Source organism: Cucurbita moschata, unplaced genomic scaffold, assembly GCF_002738365.1.
Source record: "Cucurbita moschata cultivar Rifu unplaced genomic scaffold, Cmos_1.0 Cmo_Scf00017, whole genome shotgun sequence".
Taxonomy (NCBI): domain Eukaryota; kingdom Viridiplantae; phylum Streptophyta; class Magnoliopsida; order Cucurbitales; family Cucurbitaceae; genus Cucurbita; species Cucurbita moschata.
The window spans coordinates 1,030,588-1,045,670 of record NW_019268533.1 but is presented as its reverse complement, the minus strand read 5'-3'; the positions used below and the strand labels follow the sequence as shown (position 1 = coordinate 1,045,670).

Below are 15,083 nucleotides of genomic sequence, written 5' to 3'. Positions count from 1 at the left end.
TTTTTTTTTTTTTTTTTTTTTTTTTTTGCATGCATAATTCACTTCCCATTTTGTCGTGTCGGCTCCTTTTTCCATTATTGAAGTTCAAGCCTCTCTTTTAGCTTTATAGTTAGAGTTGTCATGTTTATGTTGGATGCTTTTTTAGTTAAACCCAAAAGCAGGAATTAAGTTAAATTTTATTTTAAAAAATCCTTTTTATTCACTATTATATTAATAATTAAAACTCAAATATCAAATATTCAGAAATTCTGAACCATGTTAAGAATCACGGATCTCCACAATAATATGATATTGTCCATTTTGAGTATATGCTCTCATATCTTTGCTTTGAGCTTCCCCAAAATACCTCATACCAATGGAGATAGTATTCCTCACTTAAACTCATGATTTTCTACTAAATTAATCAATGTGGGACTTACTCCCCTTCCACTAAATTAATCAATGTCGGACTCACTCCCAATAATTATCGACCGTTTGTGCATATTCATATGGATGAATTTGATGATAAAGTTATTAAAGTAATTTAATTTAATTTAATGTTGAATAAGGTCGCGTGATTGAAGGGTACTATGTCCCATTTGTCAAATCAGAAAGCTCAAATGAGCTATCCTCCTCAATATTCTATACTCTTCTTGATTTGATATTTTTACACCAAAATTCAACAATTATTTATATATATATATAATTTTCCTTCTACATTTAAGCAATTTCAAGTCAACTTGCATGGTCCCATAAACATTTATTCTCAAAATTTAATTTCTTTACATTTTTATTAGTTTCCCCCAAAAAAGAAAATCCCAAACTCTTCTATGACAACATATATATATATTTTAGAACAAACATTACAATCTTAACCTTATAATTGGATTTTTGTCTCTTATAAAACTTCCATTCCGACAAAAAAAATAAAATAAAATAAAAAACATGAATGTCATCTACAAGTCATGTTCGTAAGTTATTCATATAAAAAAAAAAATAATTGGGTGTTAAACAAAGAGAAGTTATTGATCTAGATGAGAGGAGGCTCGGTGACACTTTGTTTGAGTAGAAGATTGTTCGAAGTGCAACCAAAACACCATATTAACTGGATAAGAGGAAGATCACGAGTATATAAGTGTAATAGTCCAAGCTCACCGCTAGCAGATTTTGTATGCTTTTGCCCGTTATGTATTACAGTCAACCGCACAATTTAAAAATACGTCTCCCCACATCCTTATAAGAAATGGTTCGTTCCCCTAGAATATATTGAACTGGGGTTTATTGTTAAAAAAAACACATATATATGCACGTGTTTGAACTTTATTGAGATGTTACTAACATTTCATTTAATAGAATAAAGGTAAGCAATACTTATATTGATGAACATTACATATCAATTCACAAAAATTACGTTATTATTGAATGTATATCATTAATTTTTAGTATGTATTAATGATGGATTTGATCCTCAATTTAGCTCTCTTAAATTAGGAAATGACAAACCATCTTTTTCAAGAATTCATTGATTCATCTCTTACACATTATTATAGTCTATATTATAAATCATATTCCATTAACCAATTACCCCAAGAAAACTCCAATATTTCAAACATGGCTTCATTAAATCTAAGTTATATAACCTTAAAAAAAACAAAAACAAAAAAACAACCCATTTGGTTTTATGATATAGTTTGATAATGATGATACCCAAAACTTTATTAAAGATTGGGAATGCTTCCTTTCATTTATTGCAATGATTTATAAAGATTAGGGTGTAGTTATTGATTCATATTATAAATAATTATGCTCATAATTTATGGTATCTTATGAAATAAATGGAATGTCAAATAAACTCCCTTATATGTGTAAATGTGTATATGTGACAGAACATTTTCACTCCCATTTATTTTCCTTAAATGGGTTTGCGATAAACATTGCATATTATTTTTAGGTTATGATATTTAAATTAAAGAAAATATATGATTGGAGAAGGAGTAGTTGGAAAAGGTAGGAGGTTGTTTGGGGAGACTTTTTAAGACAATAAATGGGTAGAAATTGGAATGTTAAAAGTTTCCAAAGAATATTCATGAAAATAAAATAAAATAAAAATAAAATATTGGTAGAGCGTTGTTTGGTAGCCGTCATTCATTGCACTAAAGCTCTTCTACACCACCTAGGGCACAAGGAAATATAATTTAATTTAAAAATATGTTGTTGATTTCTCTCATAATGCGTGTGGAGCAATTACGTCTGTTTCAGCCACCATTAAATGCAAACCCACCCTCTCAATACGCTCTGCAATTACTCCTCTTTCCCCCACTTTTCTTCCTCTCCGCACCCACTTTGTCCTTCTATTTTCCTGGGCATCAACAGTCCACTCCCTCCTCCAACTCCATATCTCTCAAAATTAACCAAAAAAAAAAAACCCCTTTTTCTCGTTTTGTTTCGTGAATTCCCATTTTGGTGATTTGGGTATTGAAGAAAGCGAGCTAAAAAATGCCAGCCGGAATGATGATTCCAGCGAGAAACACGGCGCCGATGATCGGAAGGAATGGAAGTGTTGGGATTTTTGGGTCTCCGGCGAGTCTTCTTCTTGGTCAGGTCAGTGTTTAATTGGGTTTAGGCCTTGGAGTGGAATCTGTTAATGAATATTGGGTTCTGAATTGCAGGGGAGTATAATGGAGGGAGGAGGGCAGGTAGAGGGAGTGGAGTTTTCAGAGAGCGATTTTGGGAGGATGAGAGAAGGAGAGGAGTTTGAGAGTGCAACAAAATCAAGCAGCGAGAACCAGGAGGTGGGTTCTGGTGATGACCTTGACCATCAACGACCCAAAAAGAAGCGTTACCACCGCCATACTCAGAACCAGATCCAACAAATGGAGGCGTAACCCAATTTTTTTTTTTTTTTTTTTTAATTTTAATTTTATAAACTACTACTTCATTTTAATAATTCAATGGCTTATTAATTTATATACAAAATTGTTGAAATTTATGTGGGTTTTGTAACTTAAATTAGGTTCTTCAAGGAATGTCCTCACCCAGATGATAAGCAGAGGAAGGAGCTGAGTAGGGAGTTGGGTTTGGAGCCGTTGCAAGTCAAGTTTTGGTTCCAAAACAAGAGAACTCAGATGAAGGTACACAAAATCTTTTTTTAAAAAAATGGTGTTTTTTTCAATTCATATAAATCTTTGTTAAATTGTGTTCAGACCCATCATGAGCGACATGAGAACACCCAGCTTCGAACAGAAAATGAGAAGCTTCGAGCTGATAATATGAGGTACAGAGAAGCCCTCGGTAATGCTACGTGTCCTAATTGTGGAGGCCCCACCGCCATTGGAGAGATGTCCTTTGACGAACATCATCTCAGGCTTGAAAACGCCCGCTTGAGAGAAGAGGTACCTCGTCTTTAGGGTTTTTGTAGTTCTATGTTAGGATTGTTGGGTGTGAGTCTCGTTAGGAATCACGATTCTCAACAATGATATGATATTATCTACTTTGAGCATAAGCTCTAGCGGATTTGCTTTGGACTTCTCCAAAAGGCCTCATACTCCTCACTTGTAAACATATGATCTTCCATGAAATTAACCGTACACTATAAGCCTCCCCTGAGGCTTATGCAGCTCTTGAATAACTTCCCCTTGACCGAGGCTCAACTCCTTTCTTTGGAGCCCTCGAACAAAATACATCGACACTTTAGAGGATCACAATTCTTTGTTCGATATTTGAGGATTCTATTTCATGGCTAAGTTTAGGGTCATGACTCTGATACCATGTTAAGAATCACAACTCTTCACAATGATATGATATTATTCACTTTAAGTATAAACTCTAGTAGCTTTGCTTTGGGCTTCCCCAAAAGACCTCGTACCAATGGAGATAGTATTCTTCACTTATAAACTCATGATCTTCGACTAAATTAACCAAGGTGAGACTCACTCCCAATAATCCTCAACCGTCCTGATTTTTCACTAAATTAAGTAACGTGGGACTCACTTCCAATAATGCTCTGATTAGTTAATTTAGGGAATGATAATTAATTTATGAATAAGGAATACATTTCAAAGGAAAGAGTCGTGATTTCTAAGTTCTGGTTCTTACCATTTTTTTTTTCTCAAATTTGCATCACAGATCGATCGCATCTCAGCCATAGCAGCAAAATACGTAGGAAAACCAGTATCGAGCTACCCGCTTCTTTCCACACCAATGGCATCAAGTCCTCTAGAACTTGGAATTGGAAGCTATGGCGGCCACAATTCAGGCCTCGGAGCTGGTGGTGGGGACATGTACGGGGCGGTGGACCTTCTGAGGACTATAAGCGCGCCATCGGAGGCTGACAAGCCCATAATCATCGAGCTTGCAGTTGCAGCCATGGAGGAGCTGGTTCGAATGGCTCAGATGGGTGAGCCCTTGTGGATGACTGCACTCGATGGCTCCACGGCTGTACTTAACGAAGATGAATACGTTAGAACCTTCCCTAGAGGAATTGGACCTAAGCCCTCTGGGTTTAGCTGTGAAGCTTCTCGTGCCACTGCTGTTGTCATTATGAACCATATTAGCCTCGTTGAGATGCTCATGGATGTGGTAATTAAGCCCTTCATAATCCCTTCTTAATCACTCTAAACATGAAATTAACATGCAAATTAGTGTTACTAAATGATTGTCAAATCCAGAATCAGTGGTCAACCGTATTCAGTGGGATTGTGTCAAGAGCTATGACATTAGAAGTTTTGTCAACCGGCGTTGCCGGAAACTACAACGGAGCATTACAAGTGGTAAATTTACATGCCCAAAATACAAATTAGGTACTTTCTTATACACACATGTTTATATTATGATCATCTTATGATTGGTTCAGATGACATCGGAATTGCAAGTGCCTTCGCCACTCGTTCCGACTCGGGAGAGCTATTTCGTTCGGTACTGTAAACAGCACGGCGAGGGAACTTGGGCTGTGGTCGACGTTTCCTTGGACAATTTACGCCCGACTCCGGCGCTTAGATGCAGGAGAAGGCCATCCGGTTGTTTAATCCAAGACATGCCCAATGGATATTCTAAGGTAATTGATTATGTTTATATCTTCATTATTCTTAATTAATGTCACTTGGGATGTTAAGTTAATATATTTAGATGTTTTTTAATAGGTTACGTGGGTTGAGCATGTTGAGGTGGATGATCGCGGGGTGCACAGTTTGTACAACCAGCTGGTTAGGTCTGGCCATGCGTTCGGCGCTAAGCGTTGGATTGCGACGTTGGATCGTCAGTGTGAAAGGTTGGCCAGCGCTATGGCTACAAGTATTCCTACCGGTGATGCTGGTGGTAATTTCTCGATTTTAAAATTCTATATTTATAATCATTTTCAGAATCAAATAAATTACGGTCAAATTGTTATCAGTGATAACCAATCAAGAAGGAAGAAAGAGCATGTTGAAGCTAGCAGAGAGAATGGTGATGAGCTTTTGCGGTGGAGTGAGCGCGTCCACCACACACACATGGACAACTCTGTCGGGAACTGGAGCGGATGATGTTCGAGTTATGACTAGAAAGAGTATTGACGATCCCGGCAGACCACCTGGCATTGTCCTCAGCGCCGCCACTTCATTTTGGCTTCCTGTTCCTCCCAAAAGAGTGTTTGATTTTCTCAGAGATGAAAATTCTCGTAATGAGGTATGTGTTCTATGTTAGGAATCACGACTCTCCACAATAATATGATATTGTCCACTTTGAGCATAAGCTCTCATGGGTTTACTTTGGACTTTTCCAAAAGACCTCGTATCAATGGAGATAGTTAACTTCAAGACTACGGGTTGAATTTTTAGTTGATTTTTCCATATGGATATTACATTTAATATTATCTTTAATCGTATATAAACGTGTAGAAATTGATTGGATTTTTAGATGAAATTGAGACTTAAAATGACGATATTAAACTTCATATTACAGTGGGATATTCTTTCGAACGGTGGAATTGTGCAAGAAATGGCTCACATTGCCAACGGCCGCGACACGGGAAACTGTGTTTCATTGCTACGAGTAAACGTAAGTTCCGCTTATAACTTTAGATTTTAAATTACCGTGCATGTGTAACAATCGTTCTATCGTGTTCTTAAAATATTTTTGTGAAATTTCAATTGCAATACTATATAAAATTTATACATGGTGTATATTGAAATAAAATATTTTATTAATTAACTTTTTTTTTTTTGTGGTGTAAAATTTAGAGTGCAAATTCAAGCCAAAGCAACATGTTGATATTACAAGAGAGCAGCACAGATGAAACAGCGTCGTTTGTGGTGTATGCGCCGGTGGACATTGTGGCCATCAACGTGGTGCTAAACGGTGGAGATCCCGATTATGTCGCGCTTCTCCCGTCTGGATTTGCCATTCTTCCCGACGGAAGCACCACGTCGGACGGCGGCGCTAATGGCGTGGCGGAACATGGGTCCGGCGGGTCGCTTTTAACAGTTGCATTTCAGATTTTGGTGGACTCGGTTCCGACAGCTAAACTTTCTCTTGGGTCAGTCGCAACAGTCAACAATCTGATTGCCTGTACCGTTGAGAGGATCAAAGCCTCTTTGTCATGCGAGAATCAGTGAGCCCTCGCCCTCACCCTCAACTCGATGGGGTTTGAATGAATTGAATTTGCAGAGAGGGAATAAGTCAAGAACGCACCTCGAAGAAGAAGAAGAAGGATGGAGATTTAATGGTGGGGGTTCGGGTATTGACTTTGTCCATTATCATTATTGTTTGTGTAGCTAAGCTTGTGGGCATTATTTTAGGGTTCTTAAGAGTTGAACTTGTTTATAGCATAATCCTGTGGTGTCTTTGTTTCAATTCTCTTTTCAATGTGTTCATTATTATTAGACAAAGGGTACCCATGCCCTATTGCCTATAAAACTATTAATATAACCTTACCAACTTCTTATCTTCACTTTCAGACTATATACGAATCTATGGACCTGTGATTTTTTAAAAACTTGTTTTGCTTTCGAAATTTGATTAAGAATTCAAATGCTTATTTGTAACAAGAGAAATCTACCCAAGGCATTAGCTACTTGCCTCGATTTCAGTACGACTTTTCATCCACAAAAGGCAAATAGAACGTTTAAACTAAATTCTAAAAGATGTGTTGGTGTCTGTATGTTAGACTTTATAGGTAGTAGTAACGCAAAGTTACATTTAATGGAATTCGCCTACAACAACAGATTTCATCTCCTTTTTCAAGAAGATTCGTCCTCGAATCTTTGTATTGTTACAAAAAGACTCACTCTCGTGCTTACATTCAAGTAGCTAGTTTAAGTGGTTCGTGTCTGCACTCAATTTTTAAAACACTCGAATTCTCAATATCTCTTCTAATTGAATACACATGCAAACAATCTATAGGCTTGAGAAAATATTAAAAAATAAACCTAGCTGGCTCACACACCCTTTGGGTCTAGCTAGTAAAGCTAGCAGTCGCTAACCAACTCTATGTCTAACACTATGAAAGGAAAAGACCCACATAACATCATGGCGAGTATATTGTCGTAAACAAAATTGTTATCAAACCCGACTTTCAATTTTGAATGTGGGTTGAACACAAAGTTGGGTGTAGCCCAATAAGATAGGGCAGAGTTAAAGTGGGCTGAAATTTAGAAGTCCAAAAGAAGGTGGTCGGCAGAATAAGCGGGGAAGAAGTCAAAGTAATAATATCTAATCTAAAAACCACAAAGGTCAACGCCCTTGGCCTTAGCATTTATGTCATTTTTGTTCCTGTTGGAAGAACAGTTAGTTTTAACTTCCCCACTGGCCCACACCACCGATTCAACATCATGGACGACCCTTTTTCCTCCATTTTTTCACCAAACTCTCATCTCTATCCCTCCTCTCTTCTTTTCATGGAGAAGAACGCCGCCGCTGACGGTGTTGATCCCCCGCTGGAAGATTCCTCCGCCGGAGCTCAACAGCAAGAACAGAGTGGTTGGACTGATTACTTGGTGGATTATTCCTCGCCGGAAAATGCTGTATGTTCGAGCACTGGGAGCTGTTCTTGGGATCCCAATTCTGTTGGGAAAGCGCTTTTTGAGGATGATGATGATGCCTTAGAAGACACGGCTACTTCTCCCATTCACAGTACAAAAGTCAGCACATAATTTAACCTTATCCCATGTAAATCCGAGGTTTGATGATCGCAGCACCATGATCAGTGGCTCCACGGTAATTGCTCTCTTCTTTCTTCTTACCTCTCAGTCAAAATAACTAATTTACCTGGCAGTAATTTTGAAACCCAATTTATGATTTTTTGTAGGCCAGTGGAAGGCCATTAGTTACCACAACTGAGATGTAACTTAATATTATTCTCTTGTTATTCACGAGTTAGAAGATGATGAGTCTTTTGCCTTGTTCGGTTGCTTAACTTAAACCCTAATCAAGATTATGTTTGAAGTTATGAAAGCAAACCCATGCAAACAATCATGGTTTTTCTTTCTCATTTTCATGCCATTTTAGTTTACAACAGGTTAGGAATCACGACTCTCCACAATGGTATGATATTGTCCACTTTGAGCATAAGCTCTCATGGATTTGCTTTGGGGTTCCCCAAAAGGCCTCGTACCAATGGAAATAGTATTCCCCACTTATAACTCATGATCATTCCCTAAATTAACCAACGTGGGACTCTCCCAATAATCCTCAACACAACAAACTTGAAAGTCAAGCCTCGAGAACTTATTATCACATGTGAACTTGGAAGCAAATTTTCAAAGCTTATCATATGTCTAATAAATGCGACATGTAATTTTATATGATCTAATAATTATAATTTATAATTATAAGAGGAAAAAACATATTCAATCAATGTTATATAATATTTAATGATCAACACCATCTTTGTTTTCTTGTTAGAACATCAAGGAAGAAAAAAGAAAAATCAGCCAAAACATTTATTATTTGTTTATGTATAGTGTGAGATTCCACATCAGTTGGAGAGAGAACGAAACATTTCTTACAACGGTGTGTAAACCTCTCTCTAATAGAGGTATTTTAGAATCATGAGACTGATGACAATATGTAACGAATCAAAACATGCAATATCTACGAATGGTGTGATTGGGTTTATTCAAACATCGTTGAAAAGATAAGAGGCATGGACCCAAAAAAAAAAAAATGGTACTAAGAAAAGAAGAAAGAAGAAAAAAAGAAAGGCACAAAAGTAACGTTTTCACATGGAAGTTTAAAGCTTGTTGATTGATGAATGGATTGCATATATTCTTCTTTTCACTCAATAACTTCTTAGATAGGGAAAGAGACTTCAGGTCAATTGCCTTTCTTCTATTCACTAAATTGGTAACGATAACGAAAGGTTTTTTTGGGATGTGTTTGTGATTGGACAAATTATAGACAGACAAAGTTCATATGGACCACTCAGAACTTTTTTTATTATCGAATCTTAAATTATTCAAGTCTCAAGTCTCGTTTACTTAATTTTTCAAAATTAATCATACATATACATACATAGATATATACATACATACATATATATACAGAGAGAGAGAGAGAGAGAGAGAGAGAGAAAACAGGTCTAAACTTGGCGCTGAGATGAGAAAGCAGGGAACATGTAATTAACTAAAAGGGTCCTGTAATACATAACTTGGTCTGCATAAACAAAGCATAGCAAACGTACATTTCTCCAGAGTTGTAGCAAGCACTCCTACGTTCTACAAATAGTTAAGTTGTGTCCACGACTATCACTTACAGCTGCTGTAAACAGTAATAGAATTCAATCTTGATTCTCTTTAAAAACCGTGAATCTTGATATTTTCCTTCTTCACAATGCCAGCCTATCAATGCCGAAAACAGAGAAGAGTATATATCAAGAATGATAACCGAGTAAATATTAGTGGCCACGAAGTATAAACAGTGTACCATTACCTGCACAAGGAAGGTAGACACATTCTTTCTTTGGTCTCCCTGAAGTTGTATAACCTGCAGGGTAACCATTACAAATGATGTTATTGGTTGGCATTTATGCCCTGTCGTGTTGTATGTTAAGTACCAATAGCACCCCTCTAAATTCTACTTCATGTTTTACCAATCCACAACCCATAAACATCCCCGCCAGCAGCTTTTGTAACAGTCCACGCTAACAGATATTGTCTGCTTTGGCCCGTTACGTATCATTGTCAGCCTCACGGTTTTAAAACGCATTTGCTAGGAAGAGGTTTCCACACCTTAATAAGGAATGTTTCATTCCCCTCTCCAACTGATGTGGGATCTCACAATTCACCCCCCTGATGTCTAACTTTGATACCATTTGTAACAGTCCAAGCCCACCGCTAACAAATGTTGTCCACTTTGGCTCGTTACCAATCACCATAAGCCTCACGAAATGCGTCTGCTAAGGTGTGATGTCCGGGGAGGAGAACATAACACTCTTTATAAGGGTGTGGGAACCTTACCCTAGTAGATGCGTTTTAAAACCTTGAAGGGAAAGCCCAAAGAGGATAATATCTGCTAGCGGTGGGCCTGGGTCATTACAAATGGTATCAAAGCCAGACACCGGACGATGTGCCAGCCTTCTCATTGTTCCCCGAAAGGGGGTAGACATGAGGCGGTGTGCCAGTAAGGACGCTGGCCCCAAAGGGGATGGATTGTGATGTTCCACATTGGTTGGGGAGGAGAACAAAACACCCTTTATAAGGGTGTGGGACCTTCTCCTAGCAGACGCGTTTTAAAGCCTTGAGGGGAAGCCCGAAAGGAAAAGCCCAAAGAGTACAATATCTGCTAGCGGTGAGCCTGGGTCGTTACATAAGGAGAGGTTTTCACATCCTTATAAGGAATGCTTCGTTCTCCTCTCCAACTTACGTAGGATCTCACACCTTTGTAAAGAAAGAAACCAATTGACAGCTAAATGACAGGCAGAGCAAACCTCCCAGAGCCTTATTTACACAAGAGTGGCAGGAGGGAAGCTAGCGAGGGAGAGTAAGCCGCTGGCCTAGCTCTCCCATACAAATCATGTAGGGTGGGAGAACAAACCTGGCCTAGCTCAGGATCTTGCACAACTGTGCCATTACAGCAAAATTCCTTCTTCAGGTCCTTAAGAATCTTGTTATAACTAAATTCCTTCTTCAATCCTTGGACAGTAGTCAGACTTTTTCTCCCGTTACGTTGCTGTATGCGCACATGAACATACTCTTTTCCCCCGGCTCCCGAGTCCTCAGCATTTGCATCAGCAAATGGGTCTAACCATGCAACAAAATTAATTATCTTTAAAATGAACATAAAGGCTTCTTATGCAGTACAACACAATAAGAAGTAAAACCAAGAACAGGGGCTTGTGAAGCTACCAAAAGCAGATGGAATCTGCACGTTGAATTCAGACATGAAACTTTGCTGTCCGGAGTAGAACACAGGTAACCAGCAAATAAATTATGGGCTCTCAATTAAGCTACTCAAAACTGCAAAACATAACAGATCCAGATATGAAACCCCACAGTGTTCAAAATAAGAAGTATAATCCACCCCTCATCCATGCCCCAAGTCCTGCTTTCAGTCTTTGATCCACTTGATCCCCACAGCCCACATCCACTTCTTAAACAAAGATTCAAGTACATTAAAACGTAGATTATGAATAAAAAAATCAAAGTTGAGGGCCTTTTACAGCTCTACTTGTTTCTGGACCAAACAAATTGAAGAAAATTAAACGATCTATAAGGAAACAAACAATTAAAGGAAAAACGATCATTAATCAGCAACTCTTCCCAAATGAGATAACCAACCAATCATGTCTTCGTAACCTAAAGCATATCTAAACCCTTCATTTCTTAAAATTAAATGGAAATTATCTTGTCTAGCCAAGAACACCGAAAAAACACACAATCCATAAGCAGCTCACTCCGAGAATGAAAATAATGCGAATAAATTTTTTTTTAAAAAAAAGACAGAAAACATGAAAACACTTACATTGCAGAAAACAAACGGATGCTGCGCTTCGATACAAGAACAGAAAAGACAACGCAGGCACAAAAAGAAACCCTAACACAAAAGGATGAAGAAGAAATTAGTGAGAGAAGGGAACAAAAGGAATGAAATTATGGATGAATGAGAAGGAAAGAGAGAGCGATAAACGAGGATTTACCGGGAGAAAAATGTGTGAATTGGGAGAGGAAGAGACGTGAAAATAAGGCCAACCAGTCAAAATGAAGTTGTTATACGCGGGAGAGGGAAATTAGAAGCCACGCAAACCTCCAAGTATAATAGTCGGTTTCGGATTTTCTTCTATTTATTTTTTGACGGTGGAGATGAGAGATTCTAGTTTATCTGACGGCTTATGGATGTCTCACCAAAACGACGTCACTCGGCTTCTTTTAATCTTACCTGGATTATTGCGTGGAACGGAGTTTAGGACCATCCGTTCCCGTGAAGAGAGGGATAATTGTCTACTCTCACTCACACTTTAACGCTTCCTTTTAAGGGGCCCACCGAATCCCATTAGACCAAATAGTCAACGCCAGAACATTGTTGGTCTTTATGGAGTGTGCTCGTTGTCGGCATGGCATCAGTTTTGAATAAAAATCGAGCTCCGTCACAGACTGCTCAGTTTTCGATCAATTGTATTACTTTTCTTAATAAAAGAAAATTCGGCAAATGTGGGAAGAGATTGAATATAGATTAATTTTATATTTTTTATATCTTTTATAAAAATTCATAAAACATTAAAATAATTCATATATTAATTACAGCATCTAAAAACAACTTAATATCAATATCTATTTAAGATATTAAAAGGAGAAAAAGATGAGATGGAGAAAAGGAGAAGGAAATATTTTCACTCTGATTAATATTTACTTCTTTTATTAATTCTATTATCTTTTATTCATTAAAAACAATTATTATCTTATAGAACAAAAAAAAAAAAAAAAAAAAAACATATAAAATCCAACTTTATGAATTGTTTATTAATATACCCTAAAAGTGTGATAGAAATGTATTCATAATTATTGGTTGCATTCTAAAACAAAGTTATTGTATGCATTTATATTATCCCATCATCACATGTTTTCTTTAACAAATCAACCTACCTTTCAACCAAAAGATTATATCAGAATTTAAGTTGTAATCACTCCTTTGCATATTGTAAAAAACACGCTACTGCTAGCATGACTTAATTTGGTAACGGGAACATCAAGATAGAATCGGGTAACTATTACTATTTTTTATTTTTCATTCTTAAAGAACATTTCCAAAATTCAATTGTGATAACAACAAAATAAAATTTAATTTTTTTTATTATCTCTATTTACAATTTTTTCCAATCAACCTTAGCTTGTAAATTGGATAATGAACATTTAAAAGTAAAGATAACATACAAATTTTAATATTTAACACTCCATTTATTTATTTATTTTTGTTGACGAACCATGACAAGTCCTCCAACTGAAGTAAGATTGGCGACGGCCTAGCTCTGGTCTGGAAAAAGACTCCAAGAAAGCCAAAAGTACTACAACGCCAACAGTGGAGAACCCACATTCCTTATGGATACCTCAAGGGATGCTCCCTCATATCGCTTTGAGAGGGACACCGCAAAAAAAAATAGAAAGCAAAGGAATAAGTTATGGCCGAATCTCTATTTACAACCTCCCCTTTACTCAGTGACTCTTTTCTTTGTGTTGCCTAGTTATTCGTTGTAAAGGGAAAATGCAGTTCAATGGATGAGTGATGCTCAGCAATCTCGTATCTAGTGCCTGTTCCATCATCCAACCTATGGGTTAAATGTCGCAATCGGGTTGAGAAAGCAGGAAGCGTATCATTAATTAAAAGGGTCCGATGATCCATAACAAGTGCATAATGAAGCAAAGAAAACATACATGGACCAAGAGTTGTAACGCGCACTCTTCAAATTCTAAAAGAAAAGCTATATAATGTCCACTAGTTAAGCTGCTGTAAATAGCAATTGAATTCGATCCTGCTGATGATCTTCAGAAACCGTGAATCTTGATGTTCTCCTTCTTCACAATGCCAGCCTATTGATCCAGAAAAACGGTGATCATATCGAAAACTGCTGCCGAAAACATAAACCATTGACACAAACTACGTATAGACCTTGGTTACTTACCTGCACAAGGAAGGTGGACACATTCTTTCTTTGGTCTCCCTGAAGTTGTATAACCTGGAGCCAATTACAACAATCGATGATATTAATTGTGGCATTGTATGATTCTCTCAAATTGCAAATAACCCGATAAAACCCTCTGGGTTCTTGTTAATAATACCCTAATCAAACATAAATACACAATCGACCAGCTGCTTTACACAGAAAACAACAGCTAAATTGCATATCACCACCGGTAAAATAGTTTTCGAACAAATGATAAGTGCATCAACAATGAAAAAAAGGAGGGCCTCAATGCTATTCATTTAGGGTGAGAGAACTGACCTGTCCTAGCTCAGGATCTTGCACAACTGTGCCATTACAGCAGAATTCCTTCTTCAGATCCTTGAGTATCTTGTTATAACTAAACTCCTTCTTCAATCCTTGGACAGTTGTCAGGCTTTTTCTCCCGTTACGTTGCTGTATGCGCACATGAACGTACTCTTTAGCCCCAGCTCCCGAGTCCTCAGCATTTGCATCAGCAAATGGGTCTAACCACCAAAATATTGATTAATTTTGAAACAAATATATAGGCTTCTACTGCAACACAAGTTACGAAATCGATTAGGGACTTGACAAGTTACCAAAAGCAGATGGAATCTGCACGTTGAATTCAGACATGAAACTTGGCTGTCCGGAGTAGAACACAGGTAACCAACCAGCAAATAAGATATTTGCTCTCAATTAAGCTGTGCTCGAATCTGCAAGACACAATAGATTCAGAGTTGAAACCACAAGGTACAGAGGCATCGATTTGTTAAAAATATTAATAATAAATAGTAATCAATCCCTCGTCCTCATATAGCTACAAGTCCCACGTTTAATCTATGACCCTCTCAATACTTCTTGATCAACGATCAAGATACCGAATACTAAAAAATTCATCATATAAAAAAGATAGAAAAATAACAAATGAACAAAAACTGTAAATTACGAAAAGAATACAATCATTAAGGGTTTTTTTTTTTTTTTTTTTTTTTAA

General features: G+C 37.3%; 3 protein-coding genes across 6 annotated transcripts in view; 1 reads left to right on the top strand and 2 right to left on the bottom strand.

Moving 5' to 3' along the window:
- The first annotated feature begins 2,230 nt into the window (after positions 1–2,230).
- Positions 2,231–6,804, top strand: LOC111455471 (homeobox-leucine zipper protein HDG2-like). Its single transcript, XM_023097180.1, has 11 exons — positions 2,231–2,580; positions 2,649–2,860; positions 2,993–3,110; positions 3,183–3,371; positions 4,105–4,557; positions 4,647–4,748; positions 4,832–5,032; positions 5,118–5,292; positions 5,369–5,640; positions 5,917–6,012; positions 6,195–6,804. Exons 1-11 carry the CDS (start codon positions 2,476–2,478, stop codon positions 6,567–6,569), a joined length of 2,298 nt encoding a protein of 765 aa, XP_022952948.1. The 5' UTR covers positions 2,231–2,475; the 3' UTR covers positions 6,570–6,804.
- Positions 6,805–9,545: 2,741 nt separating this feature from the next.
- Positions 9,546–12,184, bottom strand: LOC111454904 (protein translation factor SUI1 homolog 2-like). Of its 4 annotated transcripts, none has more exons than XM_023096373.1 (6): positions 12,089–12,184; positions 11,908–11,985; positions 11,298–11,408; positions 10,987–11,192; positions 9,883–9,936; positions 9,546–9,791 (listed from the first exon to the last, which is right to left on the bottom strand). In XM_023096373.1, exons 3-6 carry the CDS (start codon positions 11,332–11,334, stop codon positions 9,747–9,749), a joined length of 342 nt encoding a protein of 113 aa, XP_022952141.1. In that variant the 5' UTR covers positions 11,335–11,408; positions 11,908–11,985; positions 12,089–12,184; the 3' UTR covers positions 9,546–9,746. The 4 variants fall into 4 exon arrangements, with proteins under 4 accessions (XP_022952141.1, XP_022952140.1, XP_022952142.1 ...); XM_023096372.1 differs by having other exon boundaries at positions 11,914–11,985; XM_023096374.1 differs by lacking the exon at positions 11,908–11,985 and having other exon boundaries at positions 12,089–12,181.
- A 1,552-nt stretch (positions 12,185–13,736) lies between these two features.
- Positions 13,737–15,083, bottom strand: part of LOC111454903 (protein translation factor SUI1 homolog) — a 2,415-nt gene continuing 1,068 nt past the window's right edge. The window contains exons 2-5 of the mRNA XM_023096370.1: positions 14,686–14,802; positions 14,387–14,592; positions 14,066–14,119; positions 13,737–13,973 (exon numbers count right to left, since the gene is read on the bottom strand). Of these exons, the coding sequence (XP_022952138.1) occupies positions 13,929–13,973; positions 14,066–14,119; positions 14,387–14,592; positions 14,686–14,722 (342 nt within the window). The 5' untranslated portion in view covers positions 14,723–14,802 and the 3' untranslated portion in view covers positions 13,737–13,928. The remainder of the gene's footprint in view (positions 13,974–14,065; positions 14,120–14,386; positions 14,593–14,685; positions 14,803–15,083) is intronic.

What these genes read in the sequence shown, in the direction of transcription:
- LOC111455471 (XM_023097180.1), top strand. Translation starts at nt 2,476, where the DNA reads ATGCCAGCCGGAATGATGATTCCAGCGAGAAACACGGCGCCGATGATC. An exon ending in CGAGTCTTCTTCTTGGTCAG is followed by an intron (nt 2,581 to 2,648) that starts GTCAGTGTTTAA and finishes TCTGAATTGCAG; the next exon opens with GGGAGTATAATGGAGGGAGG. An exon ending in TTGAGATGCTCATGGATGTG is followed by an intron (nt 4,558 to 4,646) that starts GTAATTAAGCCC and finishes TGTCAAATCCAG; the next exon opens with AATCAGTGGTCAACCGTATT.
- LOC111454904 (XM_023096373.1), bottom strand. Translation starts at nt 11,334, where the DNA reads ATGTCTGAATTCAACGTGCAGATTCCATCTGCTTTTG. An exon ending in GCAGATTCCATCTGCTTTTG is followed by an intron (nt 11,193 to 11,297) that starts GTAGCTTCACAA and finishes TTGCATGGTTAG; the next exon opens with ACCCATTTGCTGATGCAAAT. An exon ending in TGTCTACCTTCCTTGTGCAG is followed by an intron (nt 9,792 to 9,882) that starts GTAATGGTACAC and finishes CGGCATTGATAG; the next exon opens with GCTGGCATTGTGAAGAAGGA.